The sequence below is a fragment of the Lottia gigantea genome (genome assembly GCF_000327385.1).
Source record: "Lottia gigantea unplaced genomic scaffold LOTGIsca_15, whole genome shotgun sequence".
NCBI classification, from domain to species: domain Eukaryota; kingdom Metazoa; phylum Mollusca; class Gastropoda; family Lottiidae; genus Lottia; species Lottia gigantea.
In genome coordinates this window covers 579,571-607,431 of record NW_008707797.1, presented here as the reverse complement: position 1 = coordinate 607,431, position 27,861 = coordinate 579,571, and the positions used below count along the sequence as shown (strand labels likewise).

The 27,861-nt window shown below is 36.0% G+C and overlaps 7 protein-coding genes across 7 annotated transcripts; 3 read left to right on the top strand and 4 right to left on the bottom strand.

Annotated features, from left to right (window-relative positions):
* Positions 1–607: 607 nt before the first annotated feature.
* Positions 608–7,705, bottom strand: LOTGIDRAFT_157785 (hypothetical protein; the record flags this gene model as incomplete). Its single annotated transcript, XM_009050383.1, has 19 exons — positions 608–703; positions 946–991; positions 1,271–1,332; positions 1,542–1,574; positions 1,975–1,992; positions 2,335–2,364; positions 2,516–2,587; positions 2,919–2,969; positions 3,292–3,365; positions 3,565–3,675; positions 4,095–4,176; positions 5,068–5,136; positions 5,242–5,281; positions 5,715–5,828; positions 6,177–6,291; positions 6,608–6,677; positions 6,907–6,974; positions 7,181–7,229; positions 7,607–7,705. 19 exons carry the CDS (start codon positions 7,703–7,705, stop codon positions 608–610), a joined length of 1,299 nt encoding a protein of 432 aa, XP_009048631.1.
* A 1,080-nt stretch (positions 7,706–8,785) lies between these two features.
* Positions 8,786–10,638, bottom strand: LOTGIDRAFT_203547 (hypothetical protein). Its single transcript, XM_009050382.1, has 3 exons — positions 10,532–10,638; positions 9,930–10,394; positions 8,786–9,751 (listed from the first exon to the last, which is right to left on the bottom strand). Exons 1-3 carry the CDS (start codon positions 10,586–10,588, stop codon positions 8,933–8,935), a joined length of 1,341 nt encoding a protein of 446 aa, XP_009048630.1. The 5' UTR covers positions 10,589–10,638; the 3' UTR covers positions 8,786–8,932.
* Positions 10,639–10,988: 350 nt separating this feature from the next.
* On the top strand, positions 10,989–12,743 carry LOTGIDRAFT_203528 (hypothetical protein). The gene is made up of 2 exons (XM_009050381.1): positions 10,989–11,065; positions 11,182–12,743. The coding sequence occupies exons 1-2, from the start codon at positions 11,063–11,065 to the stop codon at positions 12,535–12,537; spliced, it is 1,359 nt and encodes a 452-aa protein (XP_009048629.1). The 5' UTR covers positions 10,989–11,062; the 3' UTR covers positions 12,538–12,743.
* A 1,686-nt stretch (positions 12,744–14,429) lies between these two features.
* On the bottom strand, positions 14,430–16,047 carry LOTGIDRAFT_203508 (hypothetical protein; the record flags this gene model as incomplete). The annotated part of the gene is made up of 2 exons (XM_009050380.1): positions 15,971–16,047; positions 14,430–15,787 (listed from the first exon to the last, which is right to left on the bottom strand). The coding sequence occupies exons 1-2, from the start codon at positions 15,971–15,973 to the stop codon at positions 14,432–14,434; spliced, it is 1,359 nt and encodes a 452-aa protein (XP_009048628.1). The 5' UTR covers positions 15,974–16,047.
* A 384-nt stretch (positions 16,048–16,431) lies between these two features.
* Positions 16,432–18,262, top strand: LOTGIDRAFT_203506 (hypothetical protein). The gene is made up of 3 exons (XM_009050379.1): positions 16,432–16,504; positions 16,642–17,106; positions 17,284–18,262. The coding sequence occupies exons 1-3, from the start codon at positions 16,448–16,450 to the stop codon at positions 18,100–18,102; spliced, it is 1,341 nt and encodes a 446-aa protein (XP_009048627.1). The 5' UTR covers positions 16,432–16,447; the 3' UTR covers positions 18,103–18,262.
* A 488-nt stretch (positions 18,263–18,750) lies between these two features.
* On the top strand, positions 18,751–22,498 carry LOTGIDRAFT_157712 (hypothetical protein). Its single transcript, XM_009050378.1, has 10 exons — positions 18,751–18,881; positions 19,056–19,219; positions 19,575–19,677; positions 19,925–19,974; positions 20,240–20,293; positions 20,575–20,656; positions 21,011–21,166; positions 21,262–21,330; positions 21,604–21,678; positions 21,911–22,498. Exons 1-10 carry the CDS (start codon positions 18,783–18,785, stop codon positions 21,962–21,964), a joined length of 906 nt encoding a protein of 301 aa, XP_009048626.1. The 5' UTR covers positions 18,751–18,782; the 3' UTR covers positions 21,965–22,498.
* Positions 22,499–24,085: 1,587 nt separating this feature from the next.
* LOTGIDRAFT_53058 (hypothetical protein) lies at positions 24,086–27,761 on the bottom strand (the record flags this gene model as incomplete). Its single annotated transcript, XM_009050377.1, has 9 exons — positions 24,086–24,145; positions 24,608–24,763; positions 25,029–25,156; positions 25,456–25,555; positions 25,995–26,123; positions 26,308–26,420; positions 26,717–26,841; positions 26,972–27,210; positions 27,648–27,761. Coding segments are annotated over 9 exons (1,164 nt in total), but the record flags the coding sequence as incomplete, so codon positions are not given.
* Between the last annotated feature and the right edge of the window lie 100 nt (positions 27,762–27,861).

Here is a 27,861-nt window from a genome sequence, read left to right as displayed (position 1 = left end):
GTCTACCTAGATTAGGCAACATGTTTCAGGTTCTGTTTTAATCTTTCTATATTACTGATGTATTGAAAAACTATTTTAACAATGAGATTTTTTTGTTATTGTTTATTACCTACCTACATATAAAGTGGACTTTTCAAATACCTTTTTTAAAATTGCTCCCTCATGTGCACGTTTATCTGTGCTCCACTTTTAACTAGAATAGTCCTAGAATAGCACAATAGATCTAAATATAATATAATATTCATAAAATCTAATGATTATGTTAAAAGCTCAAGTTCTAAACCAGCAGAACTTTCAAATTTTGGCTTTTGAGAAAATAATGCTTGCATATGAGTTTGTTGTCTTAGCCACAGCTGGTAACATGACATCTCTTAAATGTATGTCTGCCCTAATAAGGCAAGGCCAAAGTTCATGACCAATGACATTATACTGCTCTTTTCAGAACCTTATTAGGCTTATGAATAATGAATACTATGCCCTAATATATAGTGATTTAATGAGTTTATAGCCCTGTGATTTGATTCCATATATATCATATAACACTGTTTATTGTATCCTTCTATTCACACCAACTGTTTTAAGAACCAGAGGTCAAACGTTCACACCGCTACGATTTGACCGCTCGCTGAGATAATGTCTGTTTCACGTATTCCGCCACTAACTGAGAATTCCCATCTTCATTTCTCTTCACAAATGGGTGAGTCTAAAACAGAAAAATGATATAACATATAAATCAACCAGAAAAATTACTGAGAGCTCCGAGTTCAATATCTTCAACCATAAACATCTGCTACAGAGACCTGACAATTTTTTATTAAAACAGATTTAAATTGTATATAGACCCAGTTTTATGGATCAACAATCACTCCTTAAAGTTTTTATGCAATGTTTCGAGGTGTTTCTCTCTCGTGTTATTTTAGATAAGAAATCACGTCGATAACCTACCAATAATCTATCCACAGAAATCCTCTGACGTAGATTCTTCTGTAGACTGAAAAAATGTAGAAAATCTTATAAGATTTCAATCAATGACGCCTTTTTCCAGGCAATATTATAATCTTTTGGGTCATGTCCCAAGATCAACAAAATTTGGGGTATTTGCCAGTATCTGGTGAAAGACATTGTCTCAGTGGGTCACAGACACAGAGCTATAAATAGTCTCAGTGGTGACAGATTATAAATAATGCACTTACACAGTTACAACACTGTCCATAATCTGGCGTAGTTTAACAGGTCTATAGGATATAGAATTACGCGAAGTTTTACTTACCATAAATTAACAAAATGGACAAAATCAGGTGAAAATTTGTCAGATGGTAAACTCTGGGGATTCTGAAATGAGATTTAGGTGCTATAGGGGAAATAAAAAGCTTTTGTTTGCAGTTTTTGTCATGTAAATGATGCACGTAGATGCTCGTTCAATAATAATTAGATATAAAGAAGGCCATTCCACTTGTCAGATCTGGTAAGATTAAAGATGTCTTAGTTTGTTAACTAAACGCTCTTCATGTTTTACTGTTTAACAAATATCTCTTTCCTACCTGCATTATAATACAATCCATCAACTCAAATGGCTGAAATTAAAATAATAAAAATATATTATAATTTAACCTGGCTACTGAATAGGTCTTTGTCTGTCTAAATTCTAAATTTCTCCATGACGGAATAAAGTTCAGGACTCCATTACTCAAAACCTGAGCTCTCTGACAGACATTCTGCATGGTTAAACTCAGCTGCAGACTTGTGACAGGTGTTTTAGAAGTCGAAGCATGAGAACTCTCACAGGGTAGAGAAACTCAAGATTTTTAATCAAAAGTATACAGCATAAGGCAGAGAAAGAGCCCAGAGGAAAACTTATCCACCAGCCTCAGGCCAACATAAATAATAAGAGCAAAAGAACATTATTAGATATGTAGACTCTCAGAAATTAAAAAAACAAGATTCAACTTGAAGATGATAAAAAAAAACACTTACAGTCATATTAGCTGTTAACTAAAAAAAAATAGAAAATGAAATTAAACAGAATTTATGTCCTATTTTTCTGGTCAAGTTCAAGCATATGAGTGTGCAATGAGGGAAAATTATGCCAGAAAAATCTTCTTCCACATCCAACTGTTAAAGAATTTTGAACAAGCACAGCCTGTAGCAAGCGGGCCCCATATTCTCGAAATGATCTTAGCGCTATGATATCCTAGGTTTTTATCTCCTAACATTGAGGACATCCTAGCACTAAGATCGTTTCGAGAATACGAGGCCAGGCTCGGTTTATTGTTCTCTTGAATGCTCAAACATTTTTTCCATTCAAAGAGTGAAAATACAGAAGATAATACATACTGATGAAAATGGTAACTTTCCTGTAGAAATCTGAAAAAAAAAATAGACAAATAGAAACACTTGAGTAGATGTATCTAATTCTGAAAAATAACACAGAACGCTAAAATCAAGTTCAGTCTGTTTGTAATTGTCGACAATTTTCCCTGTCTTGATTGAAACTGTATTTAAAATTAAATCTCACCTCGAACAGCGTGACCCCCAGACTCCAAACTTCAGCTAAAATATTATATTCTTCACCCTGAATTCTTTCTGGCTGAAATCACAACAAATAAAATCGAGTTTTATACTCCTTTTACAAGCTAGGGGTTCTATTTACAAAAATTTACAAATCTATAAAATTAATTTAAATTAAACTGTACTAACCAATTACATTTCTTAAAATTTCAATTAAGGATTCAAGAATAACGTTCCAGACCTTGAAGATAGAAACAATTTTGAAAAAGTTTTGTCAAGAAAATACTTTGGAAATTAATAGGAAATCTCTACAAAATTTTCAACCTTGAAATGAATCAGAGATTAGTCATGTGAGAGGATTCATGAAATAAAGTGAACTTGAATTCATTCCAAATAAAATGAAAACTTACGGCCATATAAACATTGGTTCCAACAAACGAGGTAGCTATCGATTTCACTAGCTGAAATAAAATCAAATTTATTCTAGTTCATAATTCAACGTTTACTAATAAAAACCCATCAAAATCAATAATGTTCAAAACCTGTGATATGACAGTGTTTTCATAGAAAACAGCTAGCTATTACTTTTGATATGTAAAACCAAAATCATGCATTTAAGACATAGGGGCTTTATCCTTGTAAATGCTCAGTTTGCAATAAGCAATAAAGCAAGTACATTTACATATATTTGTATGTGCATACGGGACACTGATGGCATTGTTTTGCACTGTTCAAATTTTCTGTGGTTCAATGAAAATTCAGTTATATTCAGTTAATACTTACCTGTGTGCTGACTCCAAAATCACATAATTTGACTTGACCAGTAGAGTTCACTAGAATATTGGAGGGTTTGATATCTATAAAAAAAAACATCACATTAGAGGTACAAATCTTTCAAAATCTTCACTATCTTTTGTACAATCATTTCAATATATCAAAAATATATTCAATAACAAAATATTTATACATGTAATATTAACAATGATTGTCTAATTTCAACATATAAACACCACCATTGATGTTAAGTCAACATTTCCATTTTTAGTTTGTTCTTACCTCTATGCAGTATTTTCAGGTTCCACATATAGACTAAACCATTTATTATATGGGCAGACATGGCACCCAGCACATTTTCAGGAACTGGAATATATCTATCCAAAGATCCTCCTGAAATTAACAAGACATAGTTACCAGTGGCCACACTGGGGCTGACCAGGTTTTGGCTCCTCTACTTCTCATCAAAATTCTCATCATAAAGTTCTTAAATGTCTGGAACTGTGAGGGGAGGGGGAAGGGGGGAGTAGGTGTTATTTTCATGAATTTTGTGAGATTAACAGACAACATTGTTGTATCAGAATTAGATAGTGGCAGATACTGCACATTATATACAGGTAAATGAATTATTCCAGATTTTGATGGGGTAAGGAAGGGGTCACATTATACACGCTTGCCCATTATATTGGGAAATATACAGTAGACATGTTCTAGATATCACCGTTGCCATGATGTCCTATTTCACACATCCAGCCTCAATAAACAATCTAATCAACTTTAATACACAATTAAGAATAATTGTTTAGACTTACCATCCATATACTCTGTACAAATAGAAATTTTATTTTCATTGAAAAAAGCACCATAGAAAGCTATTATAGACACTGAATTGCACTGAAAAATATCAGGAATCAAACAGAATAGAATTTTACATTTTTCTTCCATCTGAAACAGCTAATGAAGATAGGAAACATAATGCTGTGTGCAACCAGGACAAATTTGCAATAGTTAATTCTTTTTTAATATGAATTTGCAACTTTTGTGTTCACAATCTGCAGAACAGTTCTATCCATAATCTTTGTAAGACATATAGAAGTCGGAAGATAAACATTAAGTTATATAGATATACTACTTCTAGGTTTATAATATACTACGTTTAGAAACACATACAGGTAACGTTAAAAACACAAGTTATATAGATATACTACTTCTAGGTTTATTATATACTACGTTTCGAAACACATACAGGTAACATTAAAAACACAAGATATATAGATATACTACTTCTAGGTTTATTATATACTATGTTTCTAAACACATACAGGTAACATTAAAAACACAAGATATATAGATATACTACTTCTAGGTTTATTACATACTATGTTTCTAAACACATACAGGTAACGTTCTCTAGATAAATGGAAACGAAACATAGTATAGTATGTAATAAACCTAGAAGTCGTATATCTATATATCTTGTATTTTTAATGTTTACCTTCCTGTTTGGTAGTATGTAATAAACCTAGAAGTCGTATATCCATATAACTTGTATTTTTAATGTTTACCTTCCTGTTTGGTAGTATGTAATAAACCTAGAAGTCGTATATCTATATATCTTGTATTTTTAATGTTTACCTTCCTGTTTGGTAGTATGTAATAAACCTAGAAGTAGTATATCTATATATCTTGAGGTTCTATCCATATAATTAGAAAATTTTCAAAGACCTTAATCAGTTGAAAACCATTTTATAGACAAAATATTTCTTAGAAAAACATGTAATATACCTTATGTAATATTTCCATTTCTGATAAAATCTGTTTTTGAACTAAAGGAGTTAAATCTAGTTGTATAACCTGTAAATTTTGAATAAAAAACAGAAATTATGTATACAGTACTTGTAGTAGAAGTGAAACCTCAATTTTTTGGGTGTCAGATACTTACAAAAACTTCACACTTACCTTTAAAGCCATCAAAGATTTGGTCGACTTGTGGATTGTTCTGAAATTATCATAAAAAAATATCTTTGATTCCTAGACATCAATCAAGTTTTGGTTTCCTAGCTAAAGCATTATCATTTTCTTTACTTTACAAATGTTGGTTACAGATAAATAAGACATGTTTCTCACTAATTTTAATGTATCTATTTGTTTCAGAAAACGTATTTTGTTTTTGTTTTCTTTTGTTTTTTTTTTACTTTCATAATTTCACTTACACACCACTTTCATCTAAAAACTAGTCTGAATTTTTACTAGGATTTTGGATTTAAGATCAAGAATTTCAATTGATAAAATTGTTCAAAAATACATTTTATTCAGTTGCAAAAGCAAAACTAATCAATAAAAATAATGAAAATGGATCATGTCATTACAAACATAATTATTCTTCAATACATAACTTTTGTCTAACTTTTTAAACTAAATAAAAAACATACTTATAAACTTGTCCACCATTACCAGATCCTAAAACCTGGACATACTGTAAATCTTCTTCCTTCATGGAACCACAGGCCAAAATCTGGTGAATACTTTTATTACTATCACTGGAACTGTAACAGACATAGTATTTGTTAAAGGATCAGATGTACCATTTTGGGAGGTTGATTTGAGTTTTGAATATATGAAAATATTGTCATCAAAAGTACTAGATATTTACGGAAATCACATAATTCCTATAAAAATATCTCATACTAGGAATTTTACTCATTATTTCTATATACGTCTTTTATATATCACAGAGTATCTTAAATTGACGAATCATTTTAACGTTTAAACGCAGATAATTCTGGACAAACATGGATAGGAGCTCTAAAATCAACCCCCCAAAATAGTGTATCTGTGCCTTTAAGATATGTTTAATTTTGGTGCTACCTGGTGCTTCCTATTTTTCAACTTACCTATCCAGCTTAGAATCAGGTGGAGCTGTAGACATTTCCTGTTCATTCCCAGAATCAGATTTAGAAGTTTTTATCTTCAGCCCCAGTAAATTTCGAACCTGAGATGATTTTCCTACTGTAAAGAAAACTTACAAGTTTAAAGAGACAATAAGAATTTCTCTTGTAATTGTTTTTCCTGTCCCATCACAATAAAAAGAATGTGTCTCCTATAACCAACAAAAAGAACACAAAGGGTAGGTATATCTGTCAATATGACTGTCAGTAAATCCATCAAGGACCACATCATCATCTCTTTAACATATCTAAAACTATTGTATATTTTCTCCATGAACAAATTTCCCATCTCTTATTGATAAGGGGTCCTGGTGGATAGACAGAAGTCTGAAGAAGAGTTTCTATCCCATGGTTTTAAAATCATGAATAGAACATACATTTAGGATAAATAATAAGAGGAGGAAACATTCCACGTGCTCGATCTTCTTCACTTAATTCTGTAAAATACTGAAAATAACAACAACAAAAAATAAAGATGGTGAGCCAAAAATGGATGCGATTACTGAAAATTCCTATTATTACCCCATCATGAGTCTATTTTTGAAATAGGGACCAAAAATTGGGCCAGTTTATCTAATACATTTAACAATGGTCATAGATCTACATTATACATTTTCTTGGAAAGTATCAATGTTTTTCGCTTACTCTGAAATATGGAAACAGTTTAAAAACTCACATCAGCAAACATATTTCTCATTTCATCATCCCCTCGTACAGTTACTCTATCATTATCTTCATCTTCATCTAATTAATTACAATATCAATTAACTCAAAATACTAATTAACTCAATATACTAATTAACAATATGAATTACAATATCTCATCCAAAGAATGTTGAAATCAAGAGTAAAAGTTGTACAGTAGTGGACTCCTCCAGAGAGAATTACCATCAGTTTGCCATCAGTCCAATAAATATTGTACATAATATTTGATTTAAAAATTGACTTACATTCAAAAGCTGTGATAGTAGAATGGGGCAACAGTTGAGAAATAACTTCCTGTAATAATTAAATATTGTTAATTGAAAAAATCAAAATCAAGTACACACCGTCAAGATGTCTCGTGAAAAGTTTGTAACAAATGAGATCAAAATAAAAGAGCGATTTGGTTAATAATAATAATAATATCTTTAGAGTAAAGAATTAGGCCATACAATATGTTATCGATGAGCATTTAGATCACATCCTAAGTATCCATTGATAGACCTGTCTCGACTGACTGCCTTAAGTATAGCTTCATAATAAGTCCTTATTACACATCAATTTTTGGCCACATGCTCAGTTTGCAAGTTCTTTTTAGGGTTTAGAAACTAGCACTATACACGCAAATGTAAGATAAGGGGCATCTTAACTAGTTATTAATGGTTCCCACTTACCAATGTACGTTGAAAAGTGACATCTTCGGGTTGCACCATCCAGTCCATGTCCTGTTGTCCCTCAACATGGATTCGTAAAGTGAACGGTGGCTCATTCATTCTGATATCATTAAACTTAAGTCATTTCATAAACCATTTACAAAATCCAAATACAGTCAACTATAACTGATATCAATCTAGATTAGAATTTTATGAAATGGAAGGAAAGTTTAACATTAAATTGGATGTAATTGATGCACTATGCAAAATACGGGTTGACTTTGGATCATATACAGTTGCTAGGACAATAAAATAGTACAGTATCTCTCAGACATAAAAATGAGAGCTTGTGCTGGATTAGTCAGTGTCGGATTATACTGAATCAGAAACGACATCTGTCATGAAATTTGAAAAGACTAACTGAAGAAATAACTAATAAGAGTTGCGGCATAATAAGTCTTGAACTAAGAAACAGCCTAATTGCCAATCTACAAGTTCAACATGGTTTGTGAGTAAGCCTTTAAAAAGACGGATTTTGTTCAGAAATAACCAGAATCATTCCAGTTTCACACGTTCTCGTAAATAAAGCGGAAATATCCATTTATTTCAAAACAAACCTTGTGTTTTGATTTTGTTATCCATATTAGAGGAGACACTTCCGGTGTGGTTATAAATAGTAACAGGGGGAATACCAAGAAAAGATAATTTGATTTTAACAGACACAGCATTAAATTGCAGTATCCGAGCTTAGCGCCCATAAAAGAAGTGAACGAGGAAGGGTAAATTAAAAAAAATGAGTATTGATATCAGTTTTCCAAAACCAGCTAAAACATAGCGAATTCAAAATGTGTCCGTCAACCTTTAAAGTAGTTTTTCCGTTCAACAAATTAATGGCAAGATTAAATATTCAACTATGATAAATGAGGTATTTCTCCAAATTTTGATGAATAGTTTCAATTAATTTGAGTACCTAACTCTTCTAACCTAAATAAAAAATCAAATAGCTCCTTTAAGACATAGGTCTAGATGCAAAAACGTCATAAAGGCGATACTGTACAGTAGGCCTACAGGTCGACCTTGACTTAAAGAGCAAACATCCAACTAACTGAGCTACAGCGGCCCCCATAATTTACTTTATTTTTTAAACTGTGTATCAATGTATAAATTTTAAGATAACCAAAATCAGGAAACTCGAATGATCATCTTGTGGTTTAAATGAGGGGGAATTTAGTGGGTTAGGCCCGCTCATTCGATCAGCACCCTCCCTCTCCCCACAATCATTCGACAAATAAATTTAAAGAAATAAGAGATTTAATAAATGACACAAAATATAAATATTACAATTAACTAAGCATCGTCTTGTTCCCCTTCTTCTTCATCAAATTCTCCTTCTTCTTCAGCTGTAGCATCCTGATACTGTTGATATTCAGATACTAGATCATTCATGTTGGATTCAGCTTCAGTAAATTCCATCTCATCCATACCTTCACCAGTATACCAATGGAGGAAAGCCTTTCGTCTGAACATGGCAGTAAACTGTTCTGAGATTCTCTTGAAGAGTTCCTGGATGGCGGTCGTATTACCAATAAATGTACCAGACATTTTCAGACCTCTTGGTGGAATGTCACAAACAGCAGTTTTCACGTTGTTGGGAATCCATTCAACAAAGTAGCTGCTGTTCTTATTCTGAACGTTCAACATCTGTTCATCCACCTCCTTCATGGACATACGACCTCTGAACATGGCAGCTACTGTCAGATAACGACCATGACGAGGATCACAGGCAGCCATCATGTTCTTGGCATCGAACATCTGTTGGGTAAGTTCTGGTACAGTCAGAGCTCGGTATTGCTGGGAACCTCGAGAGGTGAGAGGGGCAAATCCTGGCATAAAGAAATGTAGACGTGGGAATGGTACCATGTTGACGGCCAACTTTCGGAGATCAGCATTGAGTTGACCAGGGAATCGGAGACAGGTGGTCACTCCAGACATGGTGGCGGATACCAGATGGTTGAGGTCACCGTAAGTGGGTGTGGTCAGTTTGAGGGTACGGAAACAGATATCATACAAAGCCTCATTATCAATACAATAAGTCTCGTCTGTATTTTCTACCAGTTGATGAACTGAGAGGGTGGCGTTGTAAGGTTCCACAACTGTATCAGATACCTGAAATTATAAAGATGCAGATTTGTAAAGAAATTTGAAATGATAATTTTGTGCTTAAACCTCAATCAACAAAAACCATCCGCTCCTAGTCTACCATTCATACTTTCTTAGAGGATAAAATGCTCTGGTCAGAAAGTTTTGAAGGTAGTATTTAAAAAAACAATAACACTCAACATACCTTTGGTGAAGGACAAACAGAGAAGGTGTTCATGATTCTATCTGGATATTCTTCTCGAATTTTACTGATGAGGAGGGTTCCCATACCAGAACCAGTTCCACCGCCTAGAGAATGGGTCAACTGGAATCCTTGGAGACAATCACAGCTTTCAGCTTCTTTGCGGACCACATCTAGAACGGAATCTACCAATTCAGCACCTTCTGTATAATGACCTTTAGCCCAGTTATTACCGGCACCAGATTGTCCAAAGACAAAGTTATCAGGACGGAAGATCTGCCCAAATGGTCCTGATCGTACAGAATCCATGGTACCAGGTTCCAAGTCGACAAGAACAGCTCTGGGTACATATTTACCACCAGTAGCTTCATTATAATAAACGTTGATTCTCTCCAACTGAAGATCTGAATCACCGTGGTAAGTTCCAGTTGGGTCAATACCATGTTCATCAGAGATCACTTCCCAGAACTGAAACAGAAAATAAAAAAGATATATCAAACTAGCTAGGTTCTATTGACTCTTTCAAACTTTCATTTAGTTTTCATATGTTCATTTTATAGCGTAGAAGTAAAATACATATTTTGTGAAAAAAAGTAGTTGCTTACCTTGGCTCCGATCTGGTTTCCACACTGACCAGTTTGCATATGGACGATTTCTCTCATTTTGAAGTTTATAAAACTGACTGGTATCAAGAAGTGAAGAGAAGAGGTGTTGAAAGTTGAATGATTTGGTAGGAATCGTACAGCGTTTTATACCATACTACCGTGATATTACATAGACAGTTACCATGAACATTTTAAAATCTCCGTCCACAACATTGATTTAATGAGATAGTTACAGTTAATCCAATCTGATACAATTGGATTATCTAATCTAATCTATAATGAGATTAACGGATTATAGTTAATCGGTTTAAATTGTCAATATCGAGTTAGACAGTTAGTTCACCTCTTAATCCAGGTGATAAACAACCATAACTAACAACATACAAACAACATGACAACCGAGCTCTTATTTCAGGTATAAATAGAAATCTAAACCGACCACAAGACATTCAGTGATACCATCTTGTCTTGGTTTATCTTCAAATCTTCCTGCAAGTTTCTCGTCTTCAAACTCTAAAACAATTCTTCAAAATGGTGAGTACTGATTTTTATTGTTCTATGCAATGGAATACATAGTTGACAAAGATAGAATGTCGTTTTCATATCTTTCCCTCTTTTAACTTGGTACTAAAAGATTCTTATCTTTTCAGCGTGAGTGTATCTCTATCCATGTTGGCCAAGCTGGTGTCCAGATGGGCAATGCCTGTTGGGAGTTGTACTGTTTAGAACATGGTATCCAACCTGATGGTCAGATGCCTTCTGATAAAACTATTGGAGGTGGAGATGATTCCTTTAACACTTTCTTCAGCGAGACTGGAGCTGGTAAACATGTGCCAAGAGCTGTATTTGTTGATTTGGAACCAACAGTAGTAGATGAAGTCCGAACTGGTACTTACCGTCAACTATTCCATCCTGAACAACTCATCACTGGTAAAGAAGATGCTGCTAATAACTATGCCAGAGGTCATTACACTGTTGGCAAAGAGCTCATTGATCTGGTCCTCGACAGAACCAGGAAGCTGGCTGATCAATGTACTGGTCTTCAAGGATTCCTCATCTTCCACAGCTTTGGTGGAGGAACCGGATCCGGTTTCTCTTCCTTGTTGATGGAAAGATTGAGCGTCGATTACGGAAAGAAATCCAAATTGGAGTTTGCTGTTTATCCTGCTCCACAAGTATCAACTGCTGTGGTAGAACCATACAATTCCATCCTTACAACCCATACCACATTGGAACATTCCGATTGTGCCTTTATGGTGGATAACGAGGCTATCTATGATATCTGTCGACGAAATCTCGATATTGAAAGACCAACCTACACCAACTTAAACCGATTGATAGGACAAATCGTCAGCTCAATCACTGCTTCACTCCGATTTGATGGTGCCTTGAACGTCGATCTTACAGAGTTCCAGACCAACTTGGTACCTTACCCACGTATCCATTTCCCTCTGGCTACCTATGCCCCAGTCATCTCAGCTGAAAAGGCCTATCATGAACAACTTTCCGTTGCTGAAATCACCAACGCTTGTTTTGAACCAGCCAACCAGATGGTCAAATGTGATCCTCGTCATGGTAAATACATGGCTTGCTGTATGTTATATCGAGGTGATGTTGTTCCCAAGGATGTTAATGCTGCTATTGCCACCATCAAGACGAAGAGAACCATCCAATTTGTTGACTGGTGTCCTACTGGTTTCAAAGTGGGTATCAACTACCAACCACCAACTGTTGTACCAGGAGGTGATTTAGCCAAGGTCCAGAGAGCTGTTTGTATGTTGAGTAACACCACTGCTATTGCTGAAGCTTGGGCTCGTCTTGATCATAAATTTGATCTGATGTATGCCAAGAGAGCTTTCGTTCACTGGTATGTTGGTGAAGGTATGGAAGAAGGTGAATTCTCTGAAGCTAGAGAAGATTTAGCTGCTCTAGAGAAAGATTATGAAGAAGTTGGAGTTGATTCTGTTGAAGGTGAAGGAGAAGAAGGAGAGGGAGAAGAATATTAAAAACATTTAATTAATAAATCTATATTTTGAAATCCATAGTTTGTTAATATATCAATAATACTCTTGTATAAACTATAAATATAACTTTGTTTTTGCCCACGGTAAATCTGAATTATCTGAAGTCCGGGGAGATGAATATTCATATCGAAGAAAATTTTGGATAATTAAATCTGGCAATTTTGTCTAGACCAGAGATTTAACCTACTATTATGCCATTCAATTCAGTTGTCGAGGATATTAACACGTCCCGTCGCACACGAGGGCTCCGACGAAGGCTAAACGTTTGTTTCATGTCAGCCCTGAAAGCAAACATGAAAGTAGGTATATTTATTGTCCTGTATAATCATAAACTCAACTTTGCTCAAAGTTTTGAAAAACATGATACGATCTTCGGTGGGTTCACTGTCATTTAGGCACAGATATTTTAAGCGCAAGACAGTTAGACAAAGTACTTTATATTAGGCACACTTCATTTAGGCACAGTGATAAAGACACACATTCAATTAAACACATATTTTTTAGACACTCTAATGTTCGGCACAATGTCATTTAGGCACAATCTGAAAACAGTGAGACACCATTGACACAATAACAGTGTACCACGAACTAGATAGTAGATTGTGACACGATAGCAGTGAGCCACCATTGATCTAAACTATCGTGTCCAACTAGCTAGTAGATTGCAACACGATAGCAGTCAGCCACCATTGATCTAAACAATCGTGTCCAATTAGCTAGTAGATTGCAACACGATAGCAGTGAGCCACCATTGATCTAAACTATCGTGTCCAACTAGCTAGCAGATTGTAACACGATAGCAGTGAGCCACCATTGACCTAAACTATGATGACCAACTAGCTAGTAGATTGTAACACGATAGCAGTGAGCCACCATTGATCTAAACTATGATGACCAACTAGCTAGTAGATTGTAACACGATAGCAGTGAGACACCATTGATCTAAACTACCGTGTCCAACTAGCCAGTAGATTGTAACAAGATAGCAGTGAGCCACCATTGATCTAAACTACCGTGTCCAACTAGCTAGAAGATTGTAACACGATAGCAGTTAGACACCATTGATCTAAACTATCGTGTCCAACTAGCTAGAAGATTGTAACACGATAGCAATGAGCCACCATTGATCTAGACTACCGTGTCCAACTTGCCAGTAGATTGTAACAAGATAGCAGTGAGCCACCATTGATCTAAACTATCGTGTCCAACTAGCTAGAAGATTGTAACACGATAGCAGTGAGCCACCATTGATCTAAACTACCGTGTCCAACTTGCCAGTAGATTGTAACAAGATAGCAGTGAGCCACCATTGATCTAAACTACCGTGTCCAACTTGCCAGTAGATTGTAACAAGATAGCAGTGAGCCACCATTGATCTAAACTACCGTGTCCAACTAGCCAGAAGATTGTAACACGATAGCAGTGAGACACCATTGATCTAAATTATCGTGTTCAACTAGCCAGTAGATTGTAACATGATCGCAGTGAGACACCATTGATCTAAACTATGATGACCAACTAGCTAGTAGATTGTAACAAGATCGCAGTGAGACAACCTTGATCTAAATTATCGTGTTCAACTAGCTTTTTGAAGGTTTTCAAGTTTTCAATTTGTACAACAAAAATGACATTTGTTGCTTTTACCTGTGATTTAGAAACCGCAATCCTGTGCAGTCAGTGAGCTCTAACGATCCTGTAGACTTGTTTTATCCCTAAAAACCATTGACATTCCGACCGTGCTATTTTATCTGACCCCGCAACTTATGAATCACACAGGGACAAAGTTTTCGGAGCCTATTCTAAATAATAAATCAACAATGATATATTTTATTTTCGATTCTTTATTCATGATTGTAAATTAATGTTTCCCTAGATTTTAATATTCTTCTCCCTCTCCTTCTTCTCCTTCACCTTCAACAGAATCAACTCCAACTTCTTCATAATCTTTCTCTAGAGCAGCTAAATCTTCTCTAGCTTCAGAGAATTCACCTTCTTCCATACCTTCACCAACATACCAGTGAACGAAAGCTCTCTTAGCATACATCAGATCAAATTTATGATCAAGACGAGCCCAAGCTTCAGCAATAGCAGTGGTGTTACTCAACATACAAACAGCTCTCTGGACCTTGGCTAAATCACCTCCTGGTACAACAGTTGGTGGTTGGTAGTTGATACCCACTTTGAAACCAGTTGGGCACCAGTCAACAAATTGGATGGTTCTCTTGGTTTTGATGGTAGCAATAGCAGCATTGACATCCTTGGGAACAACATCACCTCGATACAACATACAGCAAGCCATGTATTTACCATGACGAGGATCACATTTGACCATCTGGTTGGCTGGTTCAAAACAAGCGTTGGTGATTTCAGCAACGGAAAGTTGTTCATGATAGGCCTTTTCAGCTGAGATGACTGGGGCATAGGTAGCCAGAGGGAAATGGATACGTGGGTAAGGTACCAAGTTGGTCTGGAACTCTGTAAGATCGACGTTCAAGGCACCATCAAATCGGAGTGAAGCAGTGATTGAGCTGACGATTTGTCCTATCAATCGGTTTAAGTTGGTGTAGGTTGGTCTTTCAATATCGAGATTTCGTCGACAGATATCATAGATAGCCTCGTTATCCACCATAAAGGCACAATCGGAATGTTCCAATGTGGTATGGGTTGTAAGGATAGAGTTGTAAGGCTCTACCACAGCAGTTGATACTTGTGGAGCAGGATAAACAGCAAACTCCAATTTGGATTTCTTTCCGTAATCGACGCTCAATCTTTCCATCAACAAGGAAGAGAAACCGGATCCGGTTCCTCCACCAAAGCTGTGGAAGATGAGGAATCCTTGAAGACCAGTACATTGATCAGCCAGCTTCCTGGTTCTGTCGAGGACCAGATCAATGAGTTCTTTGCCAACAGTGTAATGACCTCTGGCATAGTTATTAGCAGCATCTTCTTTACCAGTGATGAGTTGTTCAGGATGGAATAGTTGACGGTAAGTACCAGTTCGGACTTCATCTACTACTGTTGGTTCCAGATCAACAAATACAGCTCTTGGAACATGTTTACCAGCTCCAGTCTCGCTGAAGAAAGTGTTAAAGGAATCATCTCCACCTCCAATAGTTTTATCAGAAGGCATCTGACCATCAGGTTGGATACCATGTTCTAAACAGTACAACTCCCAACAGGCATTGCCCATCTGGACACCAGCTTGACCAACATGGATAGAGATACACTCACGCTGAAAAGATAAGAATCGTTTAGTACCAAATACCAATACCAATACCAAGAGGGAAAAGTCTGGAAAGGGTAATAACTTTATTTGAGAATCGGCTGCTGGAAACTCTTGGGAGAGTCCACTTAGCTAATATTTTCATTTTTGTTAAGTATTCCATTGCATAGAAAAATAAAAATCAGTACTCACCATTTTGAAGAATTGTTTTAGAGTTTGAAGACGAAAAACTTGCAGGAAGATTTGAAGATAAACCAAGACAAGATGGTATCACTGAATGTCTTGTGGTCGGTTTAGATTTCTATTTATACCTGAAATAAGAGCTCGGTTGTCATGTTGTTTGTATGTTGTTATTTATCTTTGTTTATCACCTGGATTAAGAGGTGAACTAACTGTCCAACTCGATATTGACAATTTAAACCGATTAACTGTAATCCGTTAATCTCATTATAGATTAGATTAGATAATCCAATCGTATCAGATTGGATTAACTGTAACTATCTCATTAAATCAATGTTGTGGACGGAGATTTTAAAATGTTCATGGTAACTGTCTATGTAATATCACGGTAGTATGGTATAAAACGCTGTACGATTCCTACCAAATCATTCAACTTTCAACACCTCTTCTCTTCACTTCTTGATACCAGTCAGTTTTATAAACTTCAAAATGAGAGAAATCGTCCATATGCAAACTGGTCAGTGTGGAAACCAGATCGGAGCCAAGGTAAGCAACTACTTTTTTTCACAAAATATGTATTTTACTTCTACGCTATAAAATGAACATATGAAAACTAAATGAAAGTTTGAAAGAGTCAATAGAACCTAGCTAGTTTGATATATCTTTTTTATTTTCTGTTTCAGTTCTGGGAAGTGATCTCTGATGAACATGGTATTGACCCAACTGGAACTTACCACGGTGATTCAGATCTTCAGTTGGAGAGAATCAACGTTTATTATAATGAAGCTACTGGTGGTAAATATGTACCCAGAGCTGTCCTTGTCGACTTGGAACCTGGTACCATGGATTCTGTCCGATCAGGACCATTTGGGCAGATCTTCCGTCCTGATAACTTTGTCTTTGGACAATCTGGTGCCGGTAATAACTGGGCTAAAGGTCATTATACAGAAGGTGCTGAATTGGTAGATTCCGTTCTAGATGTGGTCCGCAAAGAAGCTGAAAGCTGTGATTGTCTCCAAGGATTCCAGTTGACCCATTCTCTAGGCGGTGGAACTGGTTCTGGTATGGGAACCCTCCTCATCAGTAAAATTCGAGAAGAATATCCAGATAGAATCATGAATACCTTCTCTGTTTGTCCTTCACCAAAGGTATGTTGAGTGTTATTGTTTTTTAAATACTACCTTCAAAACTTTCTGACCAGAGCATTTTATCCTCTAAGAAAGTATGAATGGTAGACTAGGAGCGGGTGGTTTTTGTTGATTGAGGTTTAAGCACAAAATTATCATTTCAAATTTCTTTACAAATCTGCATCTTTATAATTTCAGGTATCTGATACAGTTGTGGAACCTTACAACGCCACCCTCTCAGTTCATCAACTGGTAGAAAATACAGACGAGACTTACTGTATTGATAATGAGGCTTTGTATGATATCTGTTTCCGTACCCTCAAACTGACCACACCCACTTACGGTGACCTCAACCATCTGGTATCCGCCACCATGTCTGGAGTGACCACCTGTCTCCGATTCCCTGGTCAACTCAATGCTGATCTCCGAAAGTTGGCCGTCAACATGGTACCATTCCCACGTCTACATTTCTTTATGCCAGGATTTGCCCCTCTCACCTCTCGAGGTTCCCAGCAATACCGAGCTCTGACTGTACCAGAACTTACCCAACAGATGTTCGATGCCAAGAACATGATGGCTGCCTGTGATCCTCGTCATGGTCGTTATCTGACAGTAGCTGCCATGTTCAGAGGTCGTATGTCCATGAAGGAGGTGGATGAACAGATGTTGAACGTTCAGAATAAGAACAGCAGCTACTTTGTTGAATGGATTCCCAACAACGTGAAAACTGCTGTTTGTGACATTCCACCAAGAGGTCTGAAAATGTCTGGTACATTTATTGGTAATACGACCGCCATCCAGGAACTCTTCAAGAGAATCTCAGAACAGTTTACTGCCATGTTCAGACGAAAGGCTTTCCTCCATTGGTATACTGGTGAAGGTATGGATGAGATGGAATTTACTGAAGCTGAATCCAACATGAATGATCTGGTATCTGAATATCAACAGTACCAGGATGCTACAGCTGAAGAAGAAGGAGAATTTGATGAAGAAGAAGGGGAACAAGACGATGCTTAGTTAATTGTAATATTTATATTTTGTGTCATTTATTAAATCTCTTATTTCTTTAATTCGATTGATGAATTCGCCGTTTGGTGCATGTGAGGCATCTTCACAATGGTCATGTATTACGTGTTCAACTTATAAATGAAGACATAATATCTTGACCATTGTGAAGATGCTGATTGGGGGAGGGGTGCTGATCGAGTGGGTAACCCACTAAATTTCCCTCATTTTAATCACAAGAAGATCCTTCCGATAAGTTCCTAAATTGATCCTGATTGTTGTTCACATCAATAGGTTCAGCTAGAAGCATCCTAGGAGTATTCTGTAGTAAACTGTATTCGACAGACTGCATCAATAACATTTGTTATCGTTTCAAAGTCATTTGAACAGAATTTGTTATCATTTTATGGTCATTAGAGAGGAATTTGTAATCAGCTCGTTAGTCCCTCCGGAATCTTTAGTAGAAGGCCTACTGTATTTGTGAATGATTAAAACAATTTAACTGCCATTGATTAGTGAGGCTCAGAGACTTAAAGTTGAAACAGAAATGACGGCTCTAAAATGGCTTGATAACCATTTTGATGTCCAGTTGAAGTCTGGATGTCAGAGACCAGATAATCGAGAATGTTAACCGGAAGTTGTTAGAAGTGAACACGTTGGCCGAGCATGCGTAATACAGAATAACAATCAAGATGGCTGGACATGGCGAAGTAGACGAACTTTTTGACATAAAAACTGCTCTGTATATCGGAAATTACCAACATTGTGTTAATGAAGCACAGAAATTAAAGGTTTGTTACGTCTTATATCTTTTGCTGCTTGGAATGTTTCTCTCACCGTTCATCAACGCAAATAAACGGTCTTTACTATCTGTATTTGCGTTGGGTTGGAAAATGAGGGGGGTGGGGGGATACTGTCTACATGGAACATCTTAATCTGGATCTGTGTGATTTAAATATATTCAGATACGAGATGGTGAGCTGAAGACACAGAGAGATGTGATAATGTACCGAGCTTACATCGCTCAGAGAAAATATGGAGTGGTGTTAGATGAAATTAATAGTTCTAAACCTGCCGAGCTTCAGGCTGTAAAAATGTTTGCTGATTATCTTTCTAGTGATAGTCGAAGGTATGGTTTAGATTTTATTTTTATTCCTTAGGTTTTGGTGGTAAGATATACAGTGCGATAGCCTAGTCTCTACCAAGTTGGATTGTAATTTCGCCACTAAGTTCCATGGATTCTAGATATCACTAATCATAAAGAGTTTTAGCAATTAGTGACATCATCAAACACTTAGTTTTAGTAGAATTGCAGGAAACACAGGCGTCCGATTAGAAATTTGAATGGTGCATATTGATGCCATCAGTGTTTCTGATAAAAACGTTTCACATAAAAAATTTAGAAAACTTCTTCACAATCCCTTTGAAATAAATCTGTATAGTATATATTATAGGATGAATGATGATTTATGATTTGTTTGTAGAGAAAGTATCGTGAAATCTATAGACAGTAAGATGACAGGAAGTGTTGATATTTCTAACAACACTTTTCTTCTAATGGCCGCTTCTATTTACTATCATGAACAGGTACGTCAAATTTCTTTTATGTTTTCCAAAATATATCTCATTTAAATTATGATGTACCAGACATTAGACATGAAACTATTAGAGTTATACTCTTATAATGAAATTCTCAAACTGAACCAATATGGTACATACATAGATATATATATTCATCAGTAGATTACCTTGTGTCATAACTTTACAACTATAATCCAATAAAACTAAGTAATTATTAAAAAACTCTTCAAACAAAAATCATGATTTATTTCAGAATAGTGATGCTGCCCTTAGATCTCTTCATCAGTCTGATAATCTAGAATGGTGAGTTGGTATCTTCTTTTACAGAGATATAATCAACTTTATAATATTGTTTCCCAATATATTGTGTATATTACAGACAGTCATCTAATTTGTGTGAATTATAAGTCCAACCTTGCTGTCTAATAGACCACTTATGAGATAAAAAAAACTTCAGAAAACTTTTTTGAAATGATAGAAAATTAGCATACAGTTGTAAGGAGGGCCAGTCGTATCTGTATTGTTTGTTTGTTGATGTTTTAATAATTAGATTTATCTCCCCTTTCAGTATTTCACTAATGATACAGATTTTACTGAAGTTAGACCGAGTAGATCTTGCTAAGTAAGTACCTGATAATTATATTGATATTTTTCTATATTACTGGATGTTCGTTATAACATCCATATTGTACTGTACGTTCAGTTTTATGGATTATTACGAGGTGGTCTATGTTCTTTATATGTATCACAGCCATTTTTACATCATTCTAATTTTCTGTCAGATGTCTATGCTTCTGCATATTAAATATAGAAATATTTAACCATATTATGATCTCACTATCAAAAAACACTGCTTATAATATTTAAAAGCTAGAAAATTGAGTTTATGTTCTCGTGTTTCAGAAAAGAGTTAAAGAGAATGCAGGAGATTGATGAAGATTCTATTTTAACTCAGTTAGCTCAGGCTTGGTTTAATTTATCAGTGGTGAGTTGGATATATATCAAGATATAAGAACCACAACCACCACCTGTAAACATACATCGCTTTACCGATATGACTTGTATGTCGACAGGTATCATGTTTCAGCTGTCATATAGAAGGCACTTTTCTGTTCATAAGATAATATATTTTTCCTACCAAATATAGAATGATATAGAAATTTGATTATAATAATATTGTAAAGAGGTTTTCTGTGTATCAGGAGACAGTGATGTCATCGATTTGCACTATTACAATTTTCAATCAGACATCTGTTGTTTGATGATATCAGTTTCCTAAATACAAAATAGTTTTGAATTTCTTTAAAACAGAAACTGAAACTCGGGCTGTATATTTCAGGGAGGAGATAAAAATCAAGATGCGTATTATATATTTCAAGAACAAGCTGATAAACACGCCTCTACCCCGTTATTACTCAACGGTCAGGCTGCGTGTTATATAGCCCAGGGTAAACTAGATGATGCTGAAACAGTTCTACAAGAAGCTTTAGACAAGGTCAGTATTGCTTCCAGGGTCGATGCCTCTGTGGCCTTGAGCTTTGTTAGCATGGGCAAGCATTGTAATGTTTTTTTTTGTTGATATTTTGACAGGACAGTAATAATCCTGAAACTCTGGTGAATTTAATAGTTTTAACACAACATCTTGGTAAACCCCCAGAGGTATGTTACATTCTCTTTGTTTATCTTTCTGTTGTTAATGTTTGGAAATATTGAAATAGAACCTGATATTCTTTAAATAAACCATCCAGTCTTGTCTCGAGGTGCAGACACAATAACAAGTCCTACTTGTCAACCCTCAGTAGGGGATAAGGTTTATGTTTGAACACTGTGCAGACACTCTCTCACTGGATGCATATCTCGTCAAGTCTCACCATTTAGATATCTATTAATTTTTGGTTAAAAAAAAGGATGGTTGTTTATTTGATATTGTAGGTCAGTAATAGATATATATCTCAGATGAAAGATTCTCATAGAAGTCATCCATTTATTAAAGATTATATACTAAAGGTACAACTTCTTTTTCCTTTTTATTAAATTCTTTGAACTATCTGACACCATTGTAAATAGTAGCATTGAGACTGTCGTCTGTTAGGAAAGTGGAATAGCTCAGTTAACAGCCAGTTGGGTAATGGTTTGTGAAGGGAATAAAAATTCTCATCATGCCTTGTGGCTCCCACAGATTTAAACCATTCTTATAATAATTTAATTTTAATAGTGAAATATTTTTGTTATTTTCTAGGAGAGTGAGTTTGATAGAATTGCCAGGAATTATGCTCCGTCTGTGTCTGCCTAATCTAACTTCATCTTGTCACACTTTGTACGATTAACTATAAAATGAACATCTGAAACATCAACAACTACAGATATAAGAACCCACAACCACAATGACTTCAAATTGTAACACTTTAAAAGATGATGGTTCTATAGCCAGTCCTCAAAAATGAATCTATGTTTTGACATTTCCTGGGTGTGCATTAATATCAGGCCACATATTTTCGAATTGATTTTATTACTAGGTTATCCTAGAAACAGTGTTATAAGTTAAGACATCCTAGTGCCAAGATCCTTTTGAGAATACACAGCCTGATCTATTTTATCAAGGTCAGATAATTGAATTTTTAGCTTTTTCAGTGACTTTTGATGACGTATCGGTTGGTTGACATCCATTTCATTACAGGAATAGTCATTGGGAAACTGGGGAATATTTGTTGAAGCCCTGGGGCTGATGTGTTGAATTATGAAAATGACTAAAATTGTAAATATTGTATCAATGTTGAGGGAACAATCATTCTATTGTAATATTTATCATTAAAAATATCCAAGTATCTCTAATGTCTTCTTGATTGAAGTTGTCTGTGGGAAGATCATTGCAGTTGGCAATGGGGGACATTGTGTCAAGTTGGGGAAAATTAGCCTGCTTATTTATCAGTCAAGTAAGCTGAATTGTATCACTGACAGGGTGGGCAACATGATTGAAGCTTTAGTCAATGAGCTAACATGAACCCTTATAAAACTAGCTGTCCTGATGAGGATTGTGTATCTGAAGCAGGTATCAGTTGCTTAGACGAGTTCTAGTCAATGAGAATATCTAACAGTCCTATGTTGGAGAGTTAATCACATTTTCAAAACTATCCGTCCTGTTCCACAGTATCAGAAACGTGTCAGAAACGTGATGAGGTCTAGAAATAACCAAGGTATCCCCTGTTAATGATTTAATTCGACTGAGTTTTTTTATACAAAATATGTGACAATAAAGATATCTATTTACATTATCTTCAACAATTATTCAAAATCATGTTCAACTATTTTAAAATATACATAAAGTACATCGTCTGGGACTAAAAATGGTACAATTACAAATTGGAATATTTAGTTTCGTGTTTTTTCTGTGGGAAATCCCAATCATTAAAGGCCATGGAGTCACCGAAATAAAAATATAAAACTGAAATATATATTTTGAATTGATATTAATATAGGTTACTGAATACAAGCTAACATTTTCTTTTGAAATCTGTTCTATAAAGAGCTATCAGGGTTGCAGGCTATTTTTTGATTTTTTATTGTTCTCTTGCAATGGATCATTAGGTTAGGCAGTTATTTTTGGCTCGTTTCGAGTCCTATCTATGTATGTTAAGACACTAATTTTTTAGATCAACGGTGACAGCACGTGCATTTTCTATGGTGACCTATATCCACAGTTACATGATTGAAGAAGACACTGATGTTGTAAGTCCAATGGCCTCGAAGTTGGTATTTTAGAACGAGTAATCATATCCAAGCTTCTAATGCTCCTCCGTCATAGCCCCAAATAAATGCCCGACTGAGGATGTTTATGTTAAAACACGTGCATATTGATGTTTGACACGATTAATAAGTATATGAATGAAATGTTTATAATTTCTGATCGAAGGTGTCAGGATATTCAGAATAAGCGGTGTTATATTCTCCATTCTTCTTCAACTGAAATAAAAAATAAAATTGATTGAAGTTTTACGTCCTGTTTTCTGAAACTGATACAAAGTAATTTGTCTCTAACTGGGATAATATTTATCTTTTTAATGATTGGTCCTCCATTCAGAATCTACCTTCAGTAAGCGGTAAGGTTTTATAAAGGGCTGTGGCGGTTTAGAGAGGATTCATTGTGTACTCTAGGCAGCAATTGTCATGCACTGCTCCAACAATCTAATACTGCTGGTTATCATACAACAAAGTTTAAATTACATGTATGTCCAAGGAGCAATTGGGTATCCTAAAAGGGATCTAGTACCACCAAATTGAGATCAAGATATCCAGATGTACACACTAATAAGAGTTAAGGATACCGTACCTGAACATCGTCTGGATTGACCACATTATTCTCTTCATCAGCTTTTAAATCAATCACCATGCCGGGAGAATGTGCTGCTACTTTAGCTCTGTATTTAGGAAGGGCGGGTCCCCATTCTCTAGTCGGGGTAGTCAGAATTTTAAATCTCTACAAAATAAATACATCAGGGTTAATAATAATAATAATCATGGTATGTTGAAATATAGTAAATTGTTCACACTGTCCAGGTTTATCATCAAAATTTAAGATCAAGAACGCTGGTCTAGCCTCTATCATCAAGTTCCTCTTTGTCCACGTACAGCTTCAACGAAATCTTCGTCGTAGACAGGAATAGTTTTGGCATCAGAGACTAATGCTGGTCTGGATTTGGACTAGCTTCCATTGTAAAGCTTTATAAAAACTTCGTACATGTGTTACTGTACCTTGTAGAAGGTAGGTAAGAACCGAGACATCTTGGTTTGTAAGCTTTCCTTTAAATGATACAATGTCCGTCTTCAAACCAATTTTCAACATACATGTATTTAAGAATGTATAAAGGAGAAAAAGCAGACAAGACCACGTGAGAACCAACTGCATAAAAATAGCCCCGGTGTTCAAAAAGACACTTACCTGTGATATGGTACCAGGTGTTTGGATTAAGAGAACAATAGCAGGTATAAATATAGCCAGGATCACACTGAGGGTCATTCCCCACCCTAAGGCATCAGCCCAATGGGGTTGAGAGTCCAGTCGGGTATAGAAAATCAACGAGTAGAATAAAATAAACTGAAATGAAAACATCCAGAGCTTTATGCCTTCCTTTTTGAAGCTCAGAAGCAGAAGACGAACATCACGATATCGTGCAGTGAACAAAACAGAAAATATAAGGACATCGGCATAAGCCAACTTTCTACCATGGTTTTAGGCTGATCATTACAAACAGAACTTCGTTTCTAGTTAGCCAACAACCGTTAACAATGGTTATTAGATGCTAAGTAAAAGTCAGCAATTAAGGGTGGCTATAAGAGTTTCTGGCGAGATGAAAACTTACCAGGAGAGCTAAGGGAGTAAGAACAACCCAACATAAACTAAACCAATATTTCCAGATAATAAACGGGAAGATTCCACAGACTTTAGATCCCAGCATAGTTTCTATATCAGCCGTAAATCTTCGACATCCTAAAAATACCAAAGAAAGAAATCACATGAGTGTCGGTTTATTGTCCCATCCGAACTACTAATTGCTTTCTCAAGTCTCAATCACTGTCAGGGGAATTCAAAAAGGGGATGTCCACAACCCAAAAGACAACCTTTGAAAATTGGTAAGCAGGTGCGTGTATCAAGATCGTACGAATCATCTTTAACTCAAACTCAAAACCAGCGGATGGAATTTACATCCAAACTACAAATCAACAACTTAAAGGACTATCTGTGATCCAAGAATAAGTCACCCTGATAAAAGAGAATGAGCGACTCACCGTAAACCATACCGAGTGCTATACATTCACATAGAGCAATAACCAGAACATTCCATCCACCAGCATAATAATCTATTAGATCTAACATGTGAACACCTCCCTGTAATATAGTTATTATTATAATTGATAATCCATCCACAGACAATATACAGTCATTATATAGTATATTATAATTTATAATCCATTCAGAGGCGTTTCTAGGAAACATTAGTTCAGGGGGTGGAGCAGGGGCTGCAGGCTATTCTTTCACTATGTAAACGGAAAAGCTGGACCAGTCTCTTTTCTGGGGAGACGATCTTTGGTTCGCTGTAATTCCAGACAAAATGGCACATGCAGTGTGCAATGAGGAGACCATATTGGTAAACTTTTTTTCGATTTTGAGAGACCGTAAACGTGCACTGCCTTCAAATGTTACGCTGGATGCTGTCCACATTGTGACAAAAACTATGTATGTTGGGACTGTACTTAAAGTTTATTACAATGGGTAAAATAAGAAGTGATCAGGGGTGATGCGGTTCTGGCAGTAAAATTCCACTTACGTTGGTTGTGAGGGTCAAACCCAACAAGAAAAATAACAACCCGAAACCAAAAACCGTGGCAGCTTTAAACTTCCTGGCTCTTGGGAAGAGATCCAAGAAAGACGTGGAGACAGTTTCTACCAACACAAACTGAAACGAGAATACATATTATAGAGAATTTATCATGGGGTTGAAATTACCCGAAGATGACAATGTAAATTGTTGAAACGTTGTGTACAATTAAAGCCAGAAGTAGTGAGCTATAAAAGTTTGTTCCGATCTCTACCTGTAAATGTCGCTGGGGGATTATTAATATTAACTGTGGTAGTCTCACCTGACTGTCGACACCGAGAGTGACCAACATGATAAAAAACAGAATACTCCATAGAGTCGAGATGGGTAGCTTCGTTACAGCGAATGGATACACCACGAAGGCTAACGTAGGACCTGGAAAACAATTCATATTAAGCTGTTTCACTCTATCACTCAAATTACTTTCAAAATCGGCTTTATTTATTGCATGTCCTCAAATCTCAGTTTAAAAGTTTTTATGAAGCAGGACCAAGGTGACGTAGTGCCTTTTATATAGGTATAACGATTTCATTTTAGTATTAAGTGTTATAAGAGATACTCCCTTACAGAAGCATTGGCCAAGGTCACAAATAGAGACTACATGTATTACCAACTTCCGGAGAGATTTACAAATCAATTGGAATTTTGTGAAACATAATAACAGAACTCACCTTTCTCTGCGACATCAGCTATGGCCATGCCAGTATCCTGAGCTAGGAAACCAAGGTAGGAGAAAATAACAAACCCAGCAAACACACTAGTTAAACAATTACCAAACGTAACGATGACGGTGTCCCTGGAATAGAGAAAATGAAATTGAGTTTTATATCTTTTAAAGTCACCGTCGCAATTTGAGCCTTCAAATTCATGTGTGTCAGTTCGAATAGGAAAAAAATCCAGTATGTAGTAAGAAAATCGGAGCCTACCTGAAACAATCGTTGTGAAATTTATTATAACTGGACAGGGCTATCAGTCCACCCCACGAGGCCGAGAGAGAGAAGAAAATCTGAACAGCTGCGTCCTTCCAAACATCAGCCGAGGCCAGTCTGTCTAAATCAGGGGTGATATAGAACATTATACCATCGTAAGCTCCTTCAAGTAGGATACCTCGAATAAACAGAATCACCAATATTATATAGGGGAAGGTCGCGGTGAAATATACCACCTGAAATAATACAAAAAAGTTTAATTAATTAGGGCTTGGTCTGTAAACCTTGGGCTAATGAAACGTCGTCTTGTTCTGAACCTAAATGGGCTAGTGGAGTTTTACATCCTGTTTTCTACAGGTGGGATTGGCAACGGAGGGTAATTCTGTTTGTCTTACTTGACCCGTCGAGGGAGTCGAATGAGTCCCCCCTTTGAAATATTTCAGCCAAATCCCCTTGAGCATAATTATTGGGCTAATGAAATCTAATGGAGAAAAAGGTCTGTCTTCCATGTAGAGGGATCTCGAGGTGAACTTTAAAGACACATGGCACAGATTTTTACCAATTCATGAGTCAATAAATTCCTAATGAATGTATAAACGGTCTACCATGAAAGTTACAATCGGCCTTACGGAAACTTCCGAGGGTTGCCGAATGCTGAATGAATAAAACTTACTTTTCCTGAAGATTTAACCCCTCGACTGAGAGTAGCACAGACAAAGATCCAGGCCAGTAAATAACACAGTAACAGTTGCCATCTGATAGGACCTAGATCACCAATATCTTCACTGTAGGCTGATCCTAGAGCAACTCGTCTGAAATAAACCCATGGTTAATAAATTTATTGACAGATACTGATATAGCTGTAAAATGATTGACCCTTCAATACG